The sequence below is a fragment of the Telmatherina bonti genome (genome assembly GCF_933228915.1).
Source record: "Telmatherina bonti genome assembly, chromosome: 18".
Classification (NCBI taxonomy): domain Eukaryota; kingdom Metazoa; phylum Chordata; class Actinopteri; order Atheriniformes; family Telmatherinidae; genus Telmatherina; species Telmatherina bonti.
This window is the reverse complement of record NC_136616.1, coordinates 27,632,290-27,657,018: the sequence shown is the minus strand read 5'-3', so window position 1 is coordinate 27,657,018 and position 24,729 is coordinate 27,632,290. Positions and strand designations below refer to the sequence as shown.

Sequence of the window (24,729 nt, the reverse complement as noted above, 5' to 3'; positions counted from 1 at the left end):
AGCTGCAGACCTGTGTGTGTGTGTGTGTGTGTCTGTGTGGGATGAGTGATGTTAAGCCATTCAATGTCGTAAATTATTCAGAGGCTTCATGCATGGAAACATTATAATTCCATGTCTCAGTGTGAATTATCCTCTATTTTACCCCGAGGCACATACCCCACTCTAGCCCAAGGCCTCATGGGAGATTGAAGGGAGTAAATACAGTGGAAGCTGGACCAGCATATAAACCACATGGAGTGGCCAGGCATCCCAGCAGGATGCGGCACTTCTTCTGCACTGAAAAACAATGTGGGTTTGAATCGATATTGCCTTTTTTTTTTTTTTTTTTTTTTAACCTAATTCTGCTCTTTTTTGTCCATAATAATGAAAATAGACAAAAAAAATCAGCTCGTGAGAATTTGTTCCATTGTTGCAATTAGTATGACGTGCTTGAGGTCTCAACTTCCAGCAGAACAAAGATTGCAGAAGTTCTCGTCCATATTTCGAGTAAGATGTTGGAAAGTAGATTCAAATTTATCTAGAGCAGTATTTTATCAATATTTTTGCATTACAAGACATAGTTGAAATAGTTCTTTTGTCTCTGAGGAACAGTCCTTCCTCAGTGGTTGAAGTATCTGAGAGACAGCCACAATCAGAGTTGATCAGGTTCTCTAAATTCAAAGGAAAGCAACTTCAGTCCTTTGTCCAATGGCCGCTGTCTTGCAGCTTTTAGACCAGGGATGTCCACAGTCAGTCCTCGAGGGCCACTGTCCTGCAGGTTTTGGATGTTTCCCTGCTGCAACACCTAATTCAAATTAAATTGAATTGAAGCAGCTCACTGTCAAGAGCACAAAAGCCTGTTAGTGACACATTGATTTAAGTAAAGTGTTATAGGGTAGCATCTAAAATGGCAGGATGGTAGCTGGTGAACTGAACTCAACCATCCGTTGTGATTAGAAAAAAAAAAAAAAGGGGGAAAATTCATCCTCATGGTTCTTTGTGGCTAAAGCAATCATGTCATGACCTGTGGAATTTAGTTTTGTTTTTGGTTGACTTCTTGTAAAGCGTCTGTGTCTAGTTTTAGTTCCTCATGTTGGTGTATTTTTTTCTTATCTAAGTTTTTTCTCATGGTTTAATTTGCATTCTAACCGGTCATACTTCCTGCTTTTTTAATAGTCGAGCCCCTTTTGTATTTGCTTCAGTTTGCTTCCAGCTCCTCTGCTGCACCTGGTTTCTGTTTCATGATTATTCCACTTGCTCCTCATTAGTTATTAACTCCCTCTGCCTAAGTACTTCCCTTCTTGTTAGATCCTTATCATTCATGTTCTGGTTTGTATCCGTCCAGCTTTTCCTAGTCATACAGTCAGCATTATGTTCAGTCCAGATAGTTTAAAAACATTATTCGTCTTGAGATATATAACATTTTCATGTCATCATACTAACTGTAATGTAAGCCGTATTAGTAAATACAAGGACAAGAGGATGAGTATGAGCAGCCTTGTCATCAATAATGATCTTTTGCTAGATAACCTTAAGGCTTTTTTTTATTCACATTTAAGGAAGATCAGTTAAGATTTTTTTATGTGACAAAAGTGACTTGTTTTGTTTGTGTCAGTCACATCTTCTATTGTTTATTACAGTTGTTATAACCTGGGGAAAAACGTCAATGCTGCTATTTTCTGATGTCACAGTGCAGCGTTGTTGTTTTTTCTTGTTTTTTCTGTTCCTCCTAACCAGTTAAAGGGAAACATGTCTCATTTGCATTTTCTTTTCTGCCACATTTGAGAAGTGGGAAACCACCTATTGGAAGCATGTAAATGAGTGCTGTACGTCTACAACAGAACATTGCACACTAACACAGTCATTTATAAAGCAAAATACCAATCATGCAAAATAAGTTGCATCTGTGTGAATGCACCGTGGGCCTTTCATTAAGCATGCATTGAGCTTATAAGCTAGCACCACTGCTAGCCCCTCCTGTGTGTGTTGACGAATACAGTTTGTGTCCATTCATTAAGGGCTTGTCGAAATAAATGGACTGAAGCAAACTGCTGAAACCACACGACAACGGGAGCAAATGTGGCTTCAGCAAAGATGGAAATTACAACAGAAAACATTAAACGTGCATAGAGGATAGAGAGCCGAACTCTCCTCCCGTCTGCAGCTTGTGGTCCGTCTCGCTGCCCTTCCACTTCTCCTGAACTGTGTTGTCAGATTAAATGTTTTTCTCATAAGTCGGATTCCTCCTTGCAGCTGAAGGAAACTAAAGTTCGATAGAGGCTGGAGTTGGTTTCTATGGTGTGTGTGTGTGTGTGTGTGTGTGTGTGGGTGGGGAAATGTTGGGTGTGAGTGGGAGGTGAACTAGCATGCAGCATTAGTTCTGCTTGAGCTGATGTGTTAATTAGCCAGCCGGGTGCATAGATAATTAATGAGAATCATGATTAATGACTGTACAGTATGCATGGCTAAGGCGGAACGCGACTCACTGATAAGGCGGAAAGCAGAAGATCACTGGCTATTTACCCTCTGCTGAGTGCCCGGTGGGTGTGTGTGTGTGTGTGTCTGTGTGAAACATGTTTGTAAGTATTTGCACGTGTGTGTTTGTGGACTGATTTGTGACTGTTGCCAGGCGTGGGCATTGATGCCAGTACGAGTTAGCAGGCCTGGCAGTCGGAGGGTCTAATAACAGACTGCAGCAGGTCAGGGGGCATTTAACACTTCTAAACACACTAGCAGAGCTGCCCACTGATGCCAGATCAGAAGGAGGACCTCACACACAGATCAACTGTGGAATGAAGAAAACCAAACTAGATCTGCTGTTGTTTTACTTTCTTTTCTTGGGACTTTTTTTTTTTTTTTTTTTGTAGAAAATTTCAACAAACTTTAAAAAGTTTTTTTCAACTTAAAAATCACGTCAAGTTTCTTGATTTTGGTGCATTAGAACATCTGCCATTGTGTGGAAAGTTGTTGTAAATGATTTCTTTTTTAAAAACTTCAACTCCAGCCGTGACGGCCACAGTCCTGCAGTTGTTAGGACATCTGATTCAAACTTTACTCTGACTTTACTTCTACAGACGTATACGGCAGCAAAGTAGACTGTAAACCAGCTGCCAAACAGACTTTCACTATGATGGACAATATTCATTAAAGGGTTAAATAGATCCAGCAACTTGTTGTCAACTTCAGTGCAATGACCCATTAATCTGAGTCCGGTGTGTTTCAGCAGATAGATGTATAAAAATACATTCACACTGCAGGTCTGCTCAAATGAGATTTTTTCTTTATTTATAGAAATACTTATATTTGCATGTTTGTTCACATAATAATTTAAATGCAACATCAATTACACTCCAGTGTGAACTGTACATCGCTCTGAAGTGACCTGCATGTGCAGAGGAAGATGTGTTTGTGTTTACGGATGCCAATATGGATGATACACTTGTTAACTTGTGTGTCAGTTTCAGAGTTGTTGTGCAACTAGAGTTGGAAAAATGATGATATAACGTTGTTCCGTCCATTGTTTGCATTCGATCTTGCCACAGGATTGTGAGTCCGTCTGATTTTAATGATGTAGGAGTTTAAGTTAACATTAACATTAACATTAACATAGTTAAATGAAAGAAGACCGTTCAGACTGACGTTGTTTTGCAAGAGATCAGGTTTGTGCCCGATCCGGTACGTCATAACCAAACTAGCCACGGTCAGATTTAAAAAAAAAAAAAAGATTTGTGCTGTTCAGACTGTAAAAAAAAAGAAAAGGAAAAAAGATCAGATTTCTTTCTTCAAAATTATTGGCACACAGGGGTTTTATTATCGTCATACCAAAACATTAAAGGACACACAGCAAACATAAACACATTTAAACCCCTCGTGGATTAGAAAGCTCAGAATCGGGTGTGGATTTTGAAGCGATCAAAAGCTTTACAAAAGCAACAAAATTTTCTTCAAAGTCAAAGGGAAAGAGGAAAAACAATCAACAGATTATCAGCATTATTAGATATTTGTTATTTGGAACAAACTTGTACAATTTCTGCAGAACTTTTGATTCCTTGCGGCGAGAGAAACTCTCAGGTTGGCAAGGCTCTAATCACAGTTTCTCACTAAATTACCAAGCAATCTGAATCTTTCATTTAAATTTGACACCACAGAGTAATCGGCCTTGATGGCGTGATTAAATTAATTTAAAACCTGCTCAGATAACTTGCCGTGAACAGAAACAGGTGATCGGAGAAGCATCCAGAATTAAAGCCTCGTGTTGAAGTGATGCTTGGATCTCAGAAATCCAGCAAAGCTGTGGATGAAACTGCGATTCAGATTGAGGATCCTAATTTTATAACAAATCTTTCGGCAAAATCTCCCACTCTTACAGGTTACATTCATCACATTCTCACAGTTTAGAAGTTGGAGTCTCTGCTCTAATGGACCAGTCCAAGAAGAATGGCACCAGCAAAAGGCTTCAGGGCTACATTAATAAGGATAATGGGATAAATGTGTGTTTAGCACACAGAAATAAGTGGCAAACGTGCTGATTTGCGATAGCGAGAGAATGCTGTGAACAAACTAAACTGTGCTCTTTGTTAATCTGTTTGCTTTGAATACTAACTCGGAGCTGACATCACTGCCCGTTGCAAGATGGGGTTTGACCGCTGACACAATTGGGGCATTGACCTCCCATTGGTGCAAACTGCAACATATGATGCTATCTCACCCAATGAGATAAGGGAACCCAGGGACAAGCTGAAGGGGGGGGGGTGGTGGTGGTGTTCAAAGGTCTGACATACCACTGCCCGCTCTGTATGTGTGTGTGTTAATCTGCTTTGTCTGGCTGGATGCACAATCAGCACTCAAGCATGACCCTTAACCTCCAACCTCAAATCAGGCAAGCGGGTGGGGAAGGTGTTTCCCTGCACCCACTCACACTCAGCTCCACTGCTTTTAAGCGAGAGTTCGCGTCAAGCTGCTGCAGCGAAACAGAGTTAAAAGGTGTTTTTAGATTAGTGAGAATGATGAGGAGGAGGTCGGGAGAAGAAGCAAGACTAAGGAGGACGGAGATAAGAAGCGAGCGAGGAGGTGCAAACATGGAGAACAGTGTGTTCTGTACTTTCTTCTCCCCCTCTTTCTGTGACGAGGAGACAAATAGCTATTGTCATCTAAGAGATGTTGGAAAAAGCAGATCGCGCTGGCGCTCCCCTTTGTCTTCCGGCGCTGTGCTTGAGAAAGGGATGACAAAGGCCATTTTCATGCTCAGCGTCTATCTCTGTCACCTCCTCCTTCTCTCCTCCTCTTTCTCTCCTCACTTTAAAACCCCTGTGCTCCAGGCTGCCCCCTCCTCTCCTTTCTTCTGTCTTTCTCTCACACTGAGCCTGCCATCGCTTTAGTCATGCCTTCGCTCTTTCTGTCTTTTTTCCCCCTTCCCTCTGCTATGTCACTGCGTCCTTGTCTTCCACCGGTCCCTCCTTCATCTCTCCCCACCACCCGTCCGTCTCTCCCTTTTCATTTTCCCTCCAATCGTCCTTTCACCTGCCAACCTTCTCAGTGGGAGGTGGGACTAATTATTCCTTACTCATGCTTTTTCCCTTGTCGTTCTCGCTTTTTCTCTGCTGTCACTCACACCTGTAGCTCATCTGTACCCACTCATCAGTCTCTCCTTCTCGCCGTGCCTCGTCTTCCTTTCCTTCACGCTATAATTCTATTTCTCACTTTAACGCAAACTTACTTAAGTGAGCTCTCTGTGTTTTCTTCTCGTTTTCCCGCTCTTCTTTTTCTTCTTCTGTTTTTCCGCTCTGTATCTAATGTTGCACCTGCTATGCTGCCTCTCCTTCTCCTTCTCCGCCTCATCTTCGTCTGACTTTAAACTGTCAATCAACAAGTCACCAAGGCATCTCTTTTTTTTTTTTCCTTATTCGTGCCAAAAACATAAACATGTCGACTCCCCAAATTGAACCAGTTGCACTGACTCCAGTTTTTTGCACTTTGAAGCAAGCTGAGTGTTGCAAACCAGAGATTTGAGCGTCTGCGGATGAACACATTCATGGAGAAGCACTTAAATCAAAAAAAAAAAAAAAAAAAAAAAAAGGCATCTCTTTCTCTTTCTTTATCTCATGATGTTCTTGCTCATCGCCAGCCAGTGGTCTCTCCGGAGTTTCCTTAAACAAAGGGTGGAATATCAAAAGTATTTTTAGACCCTTTCATTTTTCATTACCATAATGACTTGCGCTTTGTTGAATCCTTTCATTTATATTTGACTCTGTGTGTGTTTGTATGTGTGTTCAACAGGGTGTGCAGGGTGTTTCTCTTGCTGCTCTGCTGCTCCCCTCACTCGGGAGCCCAGAGGTTGAAAAAGAGAGCACACACACACACACACACACACACACATTCTACAAATCAGTCACACTCATTCCCAGCCGTGCCTCCTGTCTATTTATTCCTCGATTCATCCGATTCTTTATTTATTTTACACACCGCTTCCTAATGCAAATAGGTTTGCCTGCTCCCTGCCGAACTGCACCAGCAGCATGGGACCCACAGTGTGTGTTTCCGCAAGTGTTCATGCTAGTAAGTGAATCCATGTGCACGTGGGAGGATGGGTGAGAGTTTATGCGAGGATGTGCGTGAATGTTTGTGTGTGTGTGTGTGTGTGTGTGTGTGTGTGTGTGTGTGTGTGTGTGTGTGTGAATGGGACCCAGTGAGTAATAGAGCCAAAGTCCTTATCTGTCACCAGAGAGCTGCCTGGCTCTCTCTCAGCTGTCAATCACCCAGCCCTAGAGACAAACACTCTGCTTCAAACACGATGAGAGGCAGAGAAATGGGGGGGGGGGGGGGGGGGGGGATGAGGTAAAAAGACAGCAAGAGGAGAGGTGGAGAGTGAGGGAAGGATGGGTAAAAGACGGGAAGAAAGAGAAGAGGTGCAGGAGGCAGGTGTGGAGCGGCAGCAGAGAAGTGAAGGACAAATGGGATAGAAGTTGGGATAAAGGTAAAGGGTAGGAGGAGGTGGAAAGGGGAGGGGAGCGGAGGGGGGGAGTCTTGTGGGTTTTTTTTTAGGCCCTGCAGGTAAACGGTGAATGGAACTTTAAAACACTTCACCTGCATGAATTAGACAGGCCCCTTGAAAATACTCAGGCGACTTCGGAAAAAGGCTCTTTTTAGACAATAAAGAAAGAGGACTAGAAGTGGTACGGCATGCACGTGGATGTGATTGAGCATACACCCACACACACACACACACACACACACACACAAACACAAACTGACAAACACACACATTGCCATCAGCAATGAAATATCGGCATGACTCTGTTCAGTATCCAGACGGGAGTGAGTTGGATTTTTGATGATCCTGAAGGTCTCTTTTTCAGGTATGTGTGTGTGTGTGTTTTTGCACTTAAGTGAGTGAGTTTGGTCGCCTCAGACCCTTCACACCCCTCTCTTGTGGATGCATCTTCCCTGACTGACTGCTATTACACCAGGCTAACTGTTGATTTTACCACACGGCTCCGCAACCCCGGGGTCGAGCCGAGACTGCTGCTCCAGCGCTTTCCCCTAAGCCTTTAAATCTGTCTTCAGATGAGGGAGAGGAGACGTTTGGGTGGGTGGGTGAGGGGGTAATGAGTGGAGCGGAAGATGACAAAAAAAAAAGAACACAACAGGGTTTGAGCCCCAAATTGCTTCAAGATGCGTTCCACAGGAGTCGGAGGAGGATTTTAGGAGTCTTGTGGTGTTTTTTTGGAGCTGTGGGATAATGGAATGGAAGCTAGACTCCCAGTTCCAGTGGTGGGTTAAGTGTTGTTTCAGATCGCTTCCCAGTGCAACAAAAACACGCCGACATCATTGTGCTGCTCCTTCATTTTCTTCCCTTAACATAAACCAACTTGTCCTGAAAGAGGACGTACCAAGATGTTTTTTTTAAAATTGTGTTTAAGAAAATCAACACATCTGTTGCAAATACTGAAAAAGTTGAGAATATAATGGCGAGAAACAAACATTTTGTTGTTTTTATTAGATTTTCTAACTATTGCAGAAGTTATTAATTAAACGCTGCCTAAATTTAGTTAGTATAAACAAACCAAAAATGTGTCCCCACACAAACATTAAAAAAAATGACTACCATGCCCTTTTACTTGCCTTGTAAAAGAAAAAGAAGGAAAAAAACCCAGCTATGTCCCAGGAGTCCTGCATACTTGGTGGCCCCCAGGGGCCCCCTATGGATTACATTGCACTCCTGACACTGTGGCCTGACTGAGCTTAAGCTGAGTCGCCTTTAGCTAAAGTTTCAGACTCCCTGCACCCTGTGGCCTCTGTGGAGCAAAGTTGAACCTCCACACACATATTCACATACACACACACACATATTCACACACACACACACACACACACACACACACACACACACACACACACACACACACACACACACACACACACACACACACACAACCAGTCCTCTCAGGTCACAGATGGGGAGTGTGGCCCCTCGGAAGAGCTGGCTACATGCATGAACGCATGCGGATGCCCTCAAACACACACATACAGGGAGCTCTGGAAATGTAGGTGACCCACACTGTGCCAGGTCAGCATCTCACCTCACTCCTTTACTCCCAGTGGGACGAATCGTAGATGTTTCTCTTTCTGTGTGTGAGTAAAGTGCAGAGAATGAGAAGGAAAGGCGCTGCGTGCATTAGGGCCTTCATTCCTCCAGAGCCCGGGGTGACCTAATTAAATTAGCGAGGTGGTTGGAGTGAATGAGTGGAAGACCTTTCTCACACCATGCATAAACACCAGCTGCCACTCTCCATGGATGTATAGGTGTGTGTATATGTATATGTCATCATAAGCTACATACTTAAACACACTGACGACCTCAGTGGGAGTTATAAGGGGTCTGCACTGTATCTCTGGAGTCTCCTTTAGTGTCTGTTAAAGGGCTACATATATGCAGGTTAATCTCTTTGTGAACTGTGCAGGTCTTCAATGGCTTTTTTTTTTTTTCCACACTTACATATTTTGCACAGAGACACATGTGAACACACACAGAGCTGTCAGGGCCTGCAGTTCTCCATCACTGGACACCTCCATGAGACCACCTTAATGGGACCAATGCAGACTGCTGCAAATCATCTGGAGTGCATGCTAAAACACAGGGAGCACGTGAGAGGTAAAGAGACGTAGGAGCAGGAAAGAAATGGTGGTACGAGATGGTTTAGAAGCAAAGACAGCGTGAAAAAAATAAAAAACGGTGTCAAAGGTCTGATTGAAGTTCATGTGATCACCCAAAGGGATGGTTTGGTTTCCTTTTAGAAACAAAAGAGAGGGGAAACAAAAGTGTCTCTGTGACTTTATAGTTGCTGGTTAGTTATCAAGTTCATTTTCAGACATTTTCAAATACTGTTCGAAAAAAATATTCATGGAGGAAATTCATCTTTTTTTTTTTATGAGATGAGAAAATTGTCCAGCTTTCTGGGCCGGAGAAAAAAAAGTCAAAACCTATTAAACGATCCCAAAATTCATCGCTATGAAGCTGAGAACTGGATATTTATCTGGATGTAAGGTTTTCACAGGTCAGTTACTGCCCTAATTTGATCTGCTCCCATTGAGATTTTATCCAATTTAACAGTCAAGTGTGTTAAATTCCCCTCCCAAACAGCTTGTGAAGTCATATTTGCTCACATATTTTTATGTGTCTGTTGAAAAAGAAAAAAAAAAAACGTTTTCCTCTGACTGGTCAGCTCGGCCGTCCTTATCAGGGGCTATTTAACCCTGAAACAAATAGAAGGATGTAAAGTTAATATACACCCCCGCGTGCAGCATGAGTCAAGAACATTTTTTCCCAAATGCTATTGCCTTAAACTGACTTTTTGCCATATGGGACCAGATAATGGTGTGCATGACACAAACTACAGATAATATAGAAAAAAAAAAAATCACATTTGATCTCATGGGCACTTTAAAGTTGGAGTATGTAAGATTTTCAATAGTTTCAAAATAAATTAACTAAAAAAATAAGTACAATCATAATTAGATATATATTTTTTTAAACATGTAGGTTCCAGTCATCTATATTTTATGTATTATTAAATTAAAAGTTTAATTAATGACAAAGACCCTTCTTAAATGTTTGCCTACCAGTAAAAAAAAAGTGCTTTTTGTCATTTGTCATTAATTAAACTTGTAATTTAAGTTATTTTATTAGTTGATTTATTTTGAAAATATTGAAAATCTTACATACTCCACCTTTAAAGAAGAACAATGAGAAAGATAATAATCTGGAATCTGTTCTTCACATTTAATGAGAGCTCTTAAGACAGAAACATGTTATAAAAGAAACACAAACTTATTGTGCAAATGAGCTTTTAGTCACATCGCAGTGATTATGAGTTATATATGATTTTTATTAGGTCACTTTAGGATTAATTTAGCACTTCCAAGGGAGATGATGCTGAAGAAAAGCTTTTCAAAGTTAGTTAGCTTGTAGTTTGTTGTATAAGAAAAAAAAGATGCTATTGTGGAGAAGGTATGATGAAGAGGAGGAATGAGACGTAGAGCAGAGAAGGGCCTGACAGAGAAGAGAGAGAATGAATGTAGAGCGCTTTCTAGAGCCCACTTATCGTTTGCAGGAGTCAAAAGAAGCAGCGAACTAAAGTTCTGAGATGGAGATGCAGGTATAGCAACATGAAAAAAATACAGGATGCAAATGAGAAAGAGATGAAGAAGGAAGGATGTTTGCTGGAGAAAAGTTTCTCTTGACCTGAATATGGCTGCATTGTTCAGCTTTGTTCAAAGAGAAGTCTCTCTCTCTCTCTCTCTCTCTCTAGTTGGTTAGTTAGCTCTAGTTTCTCTTTGTGTTGCGGCTACAAGTTTCAACTTAATGTGATACGCTTATCCGCTGCATTGTATTGAACAGAATGTATTGAACACAGCATGAGCAGGGAGATGAAGGGTGTGTGTGCGTGTGTGCGTGTTTATGAGAGAGGCAAACACAGTGTGTGCAGCGTTTCTGTGTGTGTACGTGTTCTTTTCAAATGCCAAGGCATCCAGCGTGCCTCCATCCCGTGTCTCTGTGGTTATCCGGAGTGTGATATGTACTGGATGTGACATCGACGCTGCAGGATGCTGGACCGCCTCCGGACAGCAGGATATGTGAGTGTGTGTGTGTAAGAGAGAGAGAGAGAGCGATGACAAGGGCAGAGTTACCTTCAAAGTCCCATGATGTCAACTAACTATTCAAACAAGGCTGTGCATCCCTTCCTGCTGACTGCCGCCTCCCATCTCTGTCTGTTTCTCCCTCCTGCTGGAAGCCTCATCAGCGTGGCTTTACCTTTCTTTTCGCCCCCTCTTTTTCTGTCACCCCCTCTGTACTCCTCTCACTCGCCATACGGAAACCATATGGAAACCATTACAGCCGTTGTTGTTTCTCACTAGTAACATTCCTGAGGGCTTTTCAACGCTCACTGACTTTACATCAACCTTGTGCTCCTGTCTACTTGTTCACACAGCTTCTTATATCTTATCTCTCACCTTCCATTTTCGGTTTCTCCCTTTAACATCCGTTTCACCTTCTTGTGTTTCCTTTACATGCTGCTAAAAATCTGGTCTCTAAATCACTTCGGAGACTAGTTTATGATCCTTATGAGGCCCATGTGATGCCATTTTTCTCCCATTGGGTACATTTATGCAACAAAACTGGTTTGGTAAGGGTTCGGTAAAAGAAAAAGAAAAAGAAAAAGAAAAAGAAGCTTGAGGTTATGAGACACATGGGCATCCGCCTGCTCATTATAAATCCGATATTGACTCTCCTTCTCCACCGGCTCCTGATGTAACTTTCTGTTTCCTAGAAGTACCAATATTTTTCTGAGTATTTTCTCAGCTAGGAAGTTAAAGTTGACTAAAAAGAAGCACTTCTCCTCAAACAGATGTGATAAAAACAAAAGTTCCTCGATGGGAAGTCACCAAATAACTTTTATTCTTTCTCTTCCACTCCTTGTCGAACTCACATCCGTTTCAGCATTTCATCCATAATAGAAATGTTCAGAGGTATCTGGGCCATGGCTTCTAGAGAGACTCAAACACTCATCAATTTACATTATAACTCTCTCTTCCCTCTCGCTGTCTCTTCCTAACCCTTCTCTGTCTCCGTCTATCTCATACAAATGTGTCTCCATCTCTCTGCGGCTCTATACACACAGTCAAAGACCACTTTCTGCAGCTCTTCTCCAGGGTATATGGTTCTTTAATGAAGACAGTAATAATGATTATGGATATTTTAAAATCATCTGACGGGCTTGTGCACTTATGGAAGCAGAAGCCACCGACTCTGCAGCTAAAAGACGCTGTCAGATGACGCAGAATTAAATCACTGATTGTTGCATCCTGCAACAGTTTAAGATAACACATGGCATGTCAAAGTGCAGGAATTTTTTTCCTGCAGCTTCCTTTTGTTTAAGAAGCTACATTTTTTTTCCTTTTATCTGAAACACAAATACTGTATTAATTCTGAAATATTTTATTGGATGACCCGACACACTCATGCATCTGCAGATGATAATAGTATTTTTCTTTATGCAAGGTCTCGGGTTCAACTTGCAAAATGGCTTTCAGACAGCTTCTACAGTCATACGAGTGATCAAAGATGAGGTCAAGATGAAAGAGCGCAACATGAGTAAAACTGAAAAGCTCCTGAATCTTTCATGGTAAACCTATCAGATGAAGGGGCAGGGAAGAGATGTAGGTGAGATGTGCAGAGCACGGCGGGTCAGCGGCGATGGAAGTGCCGCTCCTACAAATCCTGTTTCAAAGACAGATTGAGCGTTTGGTGAATTCATGTTTTATATAAACTGGAGCATGTGTTTTACATTATATAGTGTTGGTGTTTCTGAGCTGGGGAGCATATAGAGCTACTGATTGCTCCAGCAGAAGAGTGGAAAACGATCGTCTCCTCTCCTTTGTGGCAAGTGATTTAATCCAGCGCCGAGGCTTGAAATAATATTTTTCTTAAAGTGGCTAAAGCCGTCTGTCAGTGGAGTGAGATGATTTCACTTTCCCAAATCTTTTCAATCATTGTATTCATACCTTAGGAGCCATTTGTCATCCTTCTCTAGGCTTCAGCGCGTGTCTGATTGGACGTTCATTAAAGCTCTTTGGAAGGAAACAAATTGCGGTGGAAGATTGGTTGAAAGTCTCATTTGTTTCATCAAATCTTCCATGTGAGCTCAAATGACATGTTTAAAATGGACGTTTTCCGCCGTGTGTGTGTGTGTGTTTGCTCATTGTGGCATTCTTTTGGAAAGCACCACTCCAGCAAATGAGACCCAGCGGATTTGCTTTAGACAGCTACTAGATGGCCTGCAGGTGTTGCAGCTCAGAGGGTATGTGTGCGTGCACGCCGATCTCGCGGAGCATGTATTCCTCCCGTGGCCGATCGGTTTGCTGCTCTTTAGAGCGCGCGCTCCCCTGCTGTGTATTTGACAGCGTGTGTACATTAAAAAGGGGGGAGGGAAAGGTCACTCAGGGCCTCGGCGTGTGTGATTACGCTGTGTATACCATGAGATTTGTGCAGACAGCTTTATGCGCAAGACCCGCCATAAATCTCCCCCGCCACAGAACTGAATACTGCCATCGTTTTAGATCCCCTATAAGATCGGTCATTTGGTGTCTCTTCTTGGCTTCCCGCTCACACCAGGTTGTGGTTAGCTTAGCGACAAGTTGTCTGACTGATCAGACATCCATGCCCTCTCAATCTACCCAGTTTCTTTCTCTCTGTGTGTTTGAAGCTTATATCACTTCTATCTCTTCTTCCTCTTGCTTCTTTTGCTCTCTCTTTGTACCCTCTCTCTCTCTCTCACGGTTTCGGGCCCCACATTCAGCTGTCTCTCAAACACCCCGCCTTCCCGTCAAACTCTCATGTTTGCACACCCCGTCCCTTGTCTTACCTCCGCCCGGCTGCACCTGCATGCCCAGCTCTGGTTTGGACATGGCTCGGGTTGCCTCTGTGGAATCTGGGAAATGCTCGGAGAAGGTAGACAACACGCAGATGGACGAGAGTACTTGGAAGCCACGCTAAAGCTGATACTCTTGCACTTGTGGAGAATTTATTAGAACTTGCGGTAATAAGAAACAAACTCCTAATCGTGCAAAATTTAAGAAGCTTCTGTTCTGAAAGAGTGGGTGAGAAATGGAGGATGGTGATCAGGAGGTGTGAGAGGTTGGAGGGTGGGTTAGAGAGACCGACACTTGAGTGTTCTCAGCTCAGCTCGGAGGTCGTGGCAGGGCGATGCTCGGGTTGAGAAAATGATGTTTCTGCCCTCATAAAAGAGCTCAGAGAAGAAAAGGTTTGAAAGCTCACCCCCACCACCTCCCTCCAACTCCTCTTCCTCCGCCTTCCCTCTCTGCTCCCCCCTCCCCACCTCAGTGTCACCTCTGGCCCCCTCCAACCTCCCACGCCATGTTTCAAAGTGTGGCCACATGAATGGCTCTATTGTTAATGGCTGAGAAAAAGAGAAGGGGAGACACAGAGCGAGGCAGAGTGGACAGCGAGAGAGATGAGAGAGAGAGCGCAAGGATTAAAGACGAGGAAGGAATTTATAGACACTCTGAGTGAAATGTGCCCAAAAAGAAAAGAGCAAAAAGAAAACGTAATGTTGCTCAGGGCTGTTTCTGAATAACATGATTTATTTAGATGTGGCCATAGAGGAACTCTATAAAGCTGTTTATCTGTTCACCTCGTTTCACTTCTTCCTCTCTGCTCTCTGACTCGTCCTCATCTAGTTTGTGCTTCTTCACTGGAAGTGAGTTTTACAACATTGCTGCATCTCTCAGGTTCACAAGACTCACAAACTAACCTGCATTTCCCACTGGACTTTAATGCGATTTTAAAAAAGGAAGAAAAGAAAACAAATGAAGCGTAGATGGTGTTATATTACTCCACTTGATGCTTAAATGCACTCTCGGTCTGTTGACACTGACGTTTCCTACGGAGGAGAGTGAAAGTTGTTCAGTTGTCTTATTTCCTATCTCCTGATTTAATTGGGACGAGGTATAAAAACTTTATTCTGTGAACGATGCACACAGAGACTATTATCCGTTATACAGACTGCAGGTAGGTTAACCTGGACTAACTCAACAAACCTGACACTGAATGTGCGTCCATCACAAAATCAAGCTCCTGAAAAAAATCTTTTTTTAAATTTCTTTCTCTGTCTTCCTTATATGTCTTTGCTTCTTCCTGTGTGTCATATTTTAAGATCTTTATCTGTATTTTTCCTTTTTATCCCTTTTTTTTCCTTTCTGCTTGAGCACCACATTTTATTTTTTGTTGCTACGTAACCGTTCAATATTTTTCCACACCCTCTTGCTCTTCCATTTCACTGATTTCTCCCTCTTTTCTTTCTGCCTTTCATTTACAAGCACTACCTGCCCAGTAGCAATTTACCTCTTAACACATCTCTGTAAGTGTATGTGTGTGTGTGTGTGTGTTTGCTCTGCCATTCTGCAATGCAACTAGGCTGTGACTCAGAATACCAACAGATAAAACTCACACAATGCGTCACCAAGGAAGCAAAAGGTGCTTGTTTTTTCTAAAAGTGTATTTGTCGGTTGATTTTGTTGTTCATGTTTGGGGAAAACTAAATCTGTGTTTTTGGATGTGGGTGGATGTGCTCGGGCAAACCTTTTGTGCTTACAGTAGAGGGCATTTGTTTGGGCCTGTGTGTGAAACAGATTTGTCTTTCAAGGCTTTGCCGCTGAAGCCTCAGGAACTACCACAATGTTTACATTTTAATACTATAAATGGTGTGAATGCCAGTCTGTGGCCAACAGGAAAGGGAGATATGTGTGTGTTTATGAGTGTTGAGTGAGGCTGAGTGCCTGCCTTTCCAGTCTAAGTATGGCCTGATAACCCCAAGTGACCTGGGTAATGAGAAGTGGAACAGTGGCTTCCCAGCATGCCTCTGAGCCTGTCTGAGCTCCTCCGCCATTCAGTCTGCATTCTCAAGTTTTCCTTCGGTGTAGGCCGCCAGCCAGACATGCCAATAGATAAAACTCTCATCATTTTAAAGCAACAGCATGGTTGTAAGCTTACAAGGCTGAGAGATAGATAGATAGATAGATAGATAGATAGATAGATAGATAGATAGATAGATAGATAGATAGATGTACAGTGGCTTGAAAAAATAGTTTTGTAAAAGTGTTCACTGCAGAACAATACATTGTTCCACCCTCTATTTTTTCATCACAACCTGTTATTTGAATTTGAAGTAACAGCTGCCTGTAAAATAAGCTGAAATAGACTAAAGTAATAATAAATAAAGATTTTTACATTATTTTGTAGTTCTGGTTCAATAGAAATATTTTTTAAAAAGCAAACAAATAAGATAATTTATTACATATTACATCAGTCATAAACTAATGTTTAGCTGAACAATCCTTTAATGTTTCCGCTCCAGTCAGGTGTTTTCTGTTCCTCTCAGTCAGACTTCTACACCTGTTGACAGGTATTTTGTCCCACTGTTCAACAGAAAAGTGCTCTAATTTGTCCAGAACCAATTTGTTTTTTTTTCTTTCTTCAATTCAAATAAATGAAAAAACATTGTCTTATATTACTAAATTATATTTTTGCAAATTTTTAGTTGTTCCTTTTTTAGGTCTCCAGTTATTTGAGTGACTGTTGTAAATTCAGCCTTTTCTTTAATGGAAGGGTATGAATACATATGAGCACAACTGTACCTATACGTATTCATACGTATATGTATTCATTCCCTGGATATAAAGCCCCAAAGTAAGCTCAGGTGCTACTAATTTCAGAAATCCAGTTATAACTTAAATAAAGTCTATCTGTGTGCACCAAAGTGTCACATGATCTCATTATATGAATACACACACCTGTTCTGAGGTTGCAACACCACTGATCAAGACCACGAAGGAAGTGACAAAATTAAAGTCAGAAAGCTCTCAAAGGGGCAAAGGTATGTAAAAGTAAAAATCAGGCTTGAGTTATTAAAATGGTTCACTTGGAGAACAACTAAATTCATCATCAAATTTTAGAAGCAACTTTCTTGGCATGGTGGTGTCGGATGTGTTAGAACAATGCAAAGTCATAAAGTATCCTTGTACAAATAGTAACCTTGTTTATTTATAGTGGTGGGTTGTCAAGCATCATCAAGTAAAAGCCAGTGGCCTATTTTTATCATTAGTCAAATCCTACTCCACCTTCTTGTCCACATATGTTCACTTTTGTTTAAAAAAAGTAAATAAAGTAGTGAAAGTTAATTGCTAATTCTCTATTGCTAATGCTATTAATTCTTAAACTATTTGGCAGCTTCAGTCTGAGAAGCTGCCAAATAGTTTAAACAGCTATGTTTGGCTATATCACAGAAATATGTTTAAAATGATCTGCGGACTCTTTTTAATGAGATAATGTTAACAGGCTAAATTCTAAAGTTGGTGTGTTTGGTACTTTGCCTTATGGATTAGCATGTTAGCATTGTTGCCTAGCTGATGTTAGGATTTAGCTCAATGATCACTCTACAACAGCTTCAAGGGGCTTTTAGCATCAACACTTGACCTTGTCAAGTTTTATTGAAGCCAGTAGTCAAGTTTCTGTTCCAGAAAAATGCTGCTTCATGATGGATCAAGAAAGAAACTGTCACACCCAGCATAATTTGTGGTTTTTAGAAGCAAAAATCTGCTTATTGATTTTATACCAGGAAATACCTTTTGTGTTTGAGCATATGAACAAGGACTCAGTTTGAACAGTTATTTTAATTTTTTTTGACTTGTCAGTAAGTCACCAATCTGATTTTTTTGTATTTGTACGACCTTGTCAGAGTCACCATCAAGTTTCATGAGAAGAAGTACAATTTCTTTTATTTTCAGCTGAAAGGACTGAATGAAATCACTGGTTTTACTTCTGCTGTCAGTACTAATGACAAACATACCGCATGTTAAAAAAATCCTTGCTTTTCTAGCTAATTTCATTACCAAAAATGTAATTTTCTTGTTTTCAGTGCTTCCTAATGTTGTTTATCATTTTAAAAGGTGGGATATAAAAAGAAAAAACCCCCACTAGATCTGTTACTATAACTTGACATAATTATTTCGTTGATAGCCGATCATGCAAATATTATCAAAACTGATGATGTAATAGTCCTCATTGATGCCTATTTATATATCTATATATCTATATATATATAGATATATAGATATATCTATATATATATATGTATATATTCTTTTCTCTTAATTAGGTGTAATTAAACTGTGATCATCACATTTCTGCTTAAAACCGAAGAACGCTGCTCCAAGTTATTGGATTGTCCTTTTTCTTTGGCTTTAAACCAAAACTGCCCACTTCTTTGGTTTTGAAACTGAATCCACAATAATTGCCAACAGAAACTGGAATGAACGTTAAACACCCTGAGATGAAAAGAAAAGGAAGGATATGAGAATAAATTATTTTATGCGGGCAAATGGAAACAGTTCCAGGAATTATGAAAGTAATTGGTATGAGCTTAAATGATTGTGATCAGGAAATAATGTAATAACTGTGACAGGCCTGACTGAAAAGTGATTTTTTTATTTAACTTAACAAAACTGTCTGTTGTTGCTTATACGACACTAGCACGATGACTCTTTTTTGACAGTGCAGTTATGTAACATCATTCATTGTCCTTGTGTGCTTTGTTTCCTGTATTTTTTATTTCTAATACTGAAATAGTTGTCTGACAGGGGATCAGAGAGAATAATTAAGCAGGTCTTAGTGCAGTGAATTTGTTGAGAACAGATACGGCATCTGAGGGAGAGGTAACAAAAAACAGGCCCCTTAAACTTCACAGGCATTTACTGCCTCCCACTTCCACATCAAAATGCCACTTAAGATTCTGTGCAAATAGTAATAATAATAATAATAATAATAATTATATATATATATATATATATATATATATATATATATATATATATATATATATATATATATATATATATATATATAAATAAAAAGCATTTGACCTTCTCATCATGCAGAAATGACAGATGTGCTATGAGGGGATGAGTCATTTGTTGAGTTTATGCCCTTCCGATGCCTGTGTTTCACATTTTGAACTCCAGAAAGGCCTCTTCAAGCTGTACAGTCACACTGAGCAACATTCTCAGCATGTCAGTAGATTAGATTTATATGTACTTGTGAAAGAGCTCCTGGAAAACAAGAGTGAAAGACATGCGCGATCAAAGCAGTTCACTGAAAGCCACAAACATTTTGCACTAATAATAATAAACAGCACTAAAGCCATGAATTAGGGAATGGAAATCATGTCATGCTGTAAATGACTGGCATCAAAGCACAAAACAAACTAAATGCTCTTCATGCCAAAGTAGATGACAGAGTGAAACCAAGACGGCTAATTACCAAATTAATTAACTGTGCATACCTGAGGTTTGGCGTTGGCAGCTTTGTTCTTTGTTATGTGGATCTGCTGAGATAGCTGTCTACTTGTTTTTTTCCTCCACGGACATGCCTCAGTTCTCACTTCCAAATATAAATACTGCAAAAAAAAAAAAAAAAGCTCAGAAAGAAAATGTTCTTTGCAAAGAAAAATATTCAAGAAATGTAAATGCTTTGAACATGTGTTTTCGTTTGTGTGTTGCCAAAATCTCAAACTCGCCTGGTAATTTCAGTACAAAGTTGGTTGTTTTTCTACTTTATCCTGATATTTGTTATGAAATGAATCGTTCGAGTAGAACTACACACATAATATCACAGCCATGTGGATTTTTGGTTAACCTTTGGGCCAATACATATGTTTTTCTTATTAAAAATACAATAAAATGACACCTTTTCATCTGCCGGTTGTCCCAAATCACCCATAAGAATACATTCCCCAGTAAATGGTACAGAAAGGTCAGCTTTGCATATAGACCCAGAGACTGCATAATCAAAAATACTCCTTATGGCTCATTTTCTGTTTTTATATTTGGGCAACAAAAGACTACATCTCCTGTTTAAAACAACAAAACATGATTTGGACAAAGCCTTATTGCATTTTTCCCTCTGAAGGTGCATTTGCATATATTTGATAACTTTGGTACATGTTTGATCTCTGTCTTTTATCACATCTCTGAACTCAAAGTTATTTATACAGAGAAAAAACATTGAAAGTCTTTCTTCTTTTTTGTAGTGGTTATATTCCCTGTGTGTATGGTCATATTTGTGCTGTTGGCTGCACAGCTCTTCCTCTGTACTGACACCTGTTCTTCACGAGGAAGGGAAATAAGAAAGTAGGAGAAATGAGCGCACTAAAAGACCCATCTGTTGCTCGTTCAGCAGCAAGGACAGGTGGCTCAGAACTGGTTTATAAAGACTTTAATCAACGATTCCCGCCTTTCGTGCTCCCCTGACTAATTTCTTTTCTTCCTATTTTCTTTCTTTTATGTTTTCCCTCCACCTAGGTTCAGAGACGACAAGGGTTACGTGCTGTACCCTCAGATCGGGGACCGGCTGGACCTCATCTGCCCTCCTTTGGACACGGCCAGGTCCACTCCAGAGTACGAGTTCTACAAACTTTACCTCGTGTCGTCACGGGAACAGGCAGACCGATGCGAGGTGATGGGACCGCCCAACATTGTGCTCACCTGCGACGAACCCACGCGTGAGCGCCGCTTCACCATCAAGTTCCAGGAGTTCTCGCCCAACCTCTGGGGTCATGAGTTCAAGAGCATGCACGACTACTACATCATCGGTGAGTCGAGCGAACGGATGGAAAGTTAGGGAGCAGAGAGACTGCATGTGTGTTTACTAGTGGTTGTGTTGAGCCTTATTGCAGGGTACGGGGGGTACTTGGGGTAGGGGGGATGTTGTTATGATTGCATGGTTGATTTCTGATTGTGCCTGAGTGTGTTTGTTTATTTGCGATGATGATGCTGATTGGGCGGGTGTGTTTAGTGTAATTAGGTTTGAGGATTGCATGCGATCCAGTCCGCAGATGGATGCGCTGCAAAAAAATGACCAGATGAGCGTGTGGGCTCTAGGAGATTTAAGGGTATATTTTCCATATAAATAATTTAGTTTAATGTGACATTTTTGTTGTATTTTAAATGTAGCTATTATCTCTTTTGATTTCTTGCACTGACTTCTAGTTTGCCACTTGTGTGGGATTTGTGATTACTGAAAAATAACGTGTTTCCCCCGTGTCGCCTCCGAGGGTGTCTGTCATTACCATGCCTTTGTCCCGTGTGGCTGCGGTGCAGGCCCCGGGTCTGTTTATTGTTAATGCCAGCCGTGCAGTGACCGCAAATAGCAATGCAGGGTGTTGTTTAGGTTTGTTCAAAAGGTTTGTTTAGAGTTAGACTTTGTGAAGACCTGATGAGATCATCAAGTCAAGCCAGACCAAATGTTTGTATCAGACAGAAAAATCTGCAAGTAAAAGGTCGCGTCAGACGAAACCTGGAGGTTTGTTTTAAACACAGACTTAGAGCCAAGAGCGTTTAACACTCACAACTGGGGCAGCGCATTTACACACACAAAGCACGTGCACGCACGCGCACACGCCCACCGCCCACAAGTTTCCAATACAAACACCAGCACAAGCAAAAGACCTCAGGAGCACGAGATTCAGCAGGATAGACAAAGAGAGAGACCCTGTTTGATTCCCACAGCTCTCCGCCCACGCACCTGCAAGCTCTATTCACTCAGGTGTGCAAATGCTCTCGTCGTTTTTCTTTTTTTTTTTTGTCTGCTGTTGTGGGGAACGATAGGAGGAGTGGAGCCAGGAGGAGGAAGCTGGGACAGAGATGGAAAGAAACAAAGAGAATATAAGATCTTTCGAAGTCTGTCTGGTCCCTCGTGCCTCTTTGTGATCTATATTTGTTCACTAGTTTTTGGTTCACTTGCCTCTCACTATCAGTCCTCCTACCCAACACGCTTGTAAAAAGAGGTGCAACGCTCTGCATGCACATCCTGCACCTCGCTTCAGTATCTGCAAACAAACATTTCACTTACATTAGATGTGTCTGTGACGTGACGTCGTCTGCGTGTGTTTTTACTGTGTTGAATGCACACCCAGGCAACCAAAATGACCAAAAGATGGCCCTGATAAGCAGGGGTAAAAATAAATGCAGGCATTTATCTGCTGATTATTTCTTCATTCAGTGACTCACAGACGTTTAACAGCAGACCCAGAACGACCATCAAATATGGCAGCAAGACGCTGACACTTACAGGGTACATAAAACAGTCTCTGATAGCTAAATTTAACTAGGCTCCTCATTTAAAATCCCTTGGTGCGCCATTAAATACTGCATCTTTTGAAGTATGCTCTCACTACTGTGTAGAAGTTAACAATACATCTTACTTGACAAGATGGCGGCCGACTGTTTATGGTATAGATTGACTGTATGAATAGTATTATGAGCGGATAATCATTTTTGACTGTATTTTAGTGATTTAAGCTGCTCAAATGCAGAAGTCCAACATGTTTTAGGATCATAAATTTACATCGGTGTTTCTTCTTCTGTGTTTAACAGAATCTTGGGAGTAAAGCAGAGAGTGAACAGAATCTTTTTCCAGAAAAACATTGAGCAATACTATAAAAATGGAGCCGATGATAGGCCATTTTTGAGAAATTTTTACTTGTTTTTTTCAATCCAAATGTTGACATTTTCAGAGTTGAAGAAATGGTTTGTTCCACCATCACTTAGACACACACAAGGATTTGGTTTTGCCATTTGTTACTAGCTCAGAAGTGCATCTGTTTTGACTTTCTGGTCTGCTTTTGTACCGTACCATCAAAGGTGCGACATCATGTAAAAGTTTAGTGATAGAGAACAGAACTGATTTAAAAAGAAAAACTATTTTTATTCAGATCGTCATGTTCTCAGCTGTTTACGAGCTACATACCGTTCGCTGTAGAGTTTTAGTTTCCGAGAACAAGACTGCTTTGTTTTTTCTTTTCATCTTCCGCATTTCACAAATGTCGAAACTGTCCACGGTTCAGATCTCATCTTACACGATTCAGCGGATAGCGACTATGTGTCGAACACACCCTGTTGGCTGCTTTTTGTGCATAAAGCCATGACAAAACTCTCTTGCCTTGAAGCCAATCCACTTGTATAATATGTAGGAAGCAACAAAAGTACAGGGCAACGTTTTTCCTCGTACTCGGTTTTGTCTTCCTCTCTTCTGTGGTCCCACCTCAATCCGGAGTCTTGAGACAGCAACACCTTTATCTCCACACTCACAGACCAGACTGATCGATTGACAGATCTGGCCCAATCAATTGACGGCTACAACACAAGGTCACACACGATCACACACAAAGAAAGATGTTTACTTGCGCTTTTGATGAGAGAAGCTGCAAGAGGTGATGAGATGGGGGGGTTGGGGTGATAAGGTATTGATAACATCAGTAGAGTTTATAAAGTGATGACGCCTCCTTTGATAGTTTATCAGGACTGTCGTGAGTCTTTCACCACACATTTATGTGCGCCTAATCAGGTTTGAGACAATTAACAAAAGTTAAATTAGCTGCTGATTCTGAGCTGTATATCTGTGGCTTTTGTGTGCTGACTGGCCATGTCAGTGGATATTACACACACCCAACACTATGAACCCTGGTTAGTCAATAAGTGGAGATACAGCAAGTGTGTTTGTGCATGAATGTAAAGGCATTAATGTAAGCAGAAGCCTCAGGGTAATTTAATTTTAATTAAGCCCTACACCATTCTGCAATTTCATTTGCACACTGAAGAGTGGGCAGCATGAAAAATGCATCGGCGGGGATGTGGAGGGTCTGTCTGGTGGGGCAGGAGGAGGAAGGAGGTCAGCGGAGGTTAATTTTTAAAGTTAAACTCATTACTGATTTCCTGTAACTTACTTAAATCCCACTGGGTGAATACTTTGCTGTAAATATAGCAAACACACACAACGTCATGATGAAACTGTTCCGATTTCCATTCGAGCATCTGCAGCGAGCAGCGCCGCTGATTAAAGAAAAAACAGTTTAATCTGATAAAAATCTGAACTTCACATAGTTTTCAAAGTATCTAATGCCTCACAGATGCCACTGTTGTGTAATCAGATTACTTGAATCTCATTAAGTGTTATTTTTTACTTCCGCCTCCCGGGGAGTGGAGTGAAAGAGTTGGGAATTGATTTGTCATACTTATTGATTGATGTTTTCATTCTTAACATGAGGTCAGAGTTTATGTAAACCCATTTCTGTGTCACTTTCTCTCTCTCCCCTTCTTTCACCCAGTGTTTTGTCTCCATCGCTCCCTCGGCTTCTCCTCCCTCATGTCTTTCACCATTCAAATCCTTCCACACACACACATATACATGCTAAATGCATTGACACTGAACGTAGATCAGGCCTTTCACTGCTTTTAAAGAATCTTTTAAGAAAAGGCAGCCTTGTGTAACAAACTTGTTGTGCGCATGCTCATGCACGCGCACACACACACACACACACACACACACACACACTGCTGGAGGAGAATCTTGATAACACATCTGTTTAATGAGAACTTCAACACAAAGCCATCTCAATGCAGCTTACTGCGTTTGCAAGTGAAGGTGACGAAAACAGGGGAGTTTCTTTATAAAGATGGGATTGATTTAAAAGGTCAGTTTACCCAAATTACAAAGAAACATCTGCTCTTGCAAGGTAGTCTCGCTCCAGAATGTGGAATAGCAGTATTTAAGTTTTATAATAAACACTAAAAAAAAAGTTGTATTATCAATTCCCCGAACTGTGAAAGCTGAGAACAGAT

At 41.1% G+C, this 24,729-nt stretch overlaps 1 protein-coding gene across 1 annotated transcript in view; it reads left to right on the top strand.

The window, feature by feature from the left end:
- Positions 1–24,729, top strand: part of efnb3b (ephrin-B3b) — a gene marked incomplete at its 5' end in the record, with an annotated part of 83,178 nt that overhangs the window by 16,966 nt on the left and 41,483 nt on the right. The window contains one exon of the mRNA XM_079257689.1: positions 20,413–20,702. Within this exon, the coding sequence (XP_079113815.1) occupies positions 20,413–20,702 (290 nt within the window). The remainder of the gene's footprint in view (positions 1–20,412; positions 20,703–24,729) is intronic.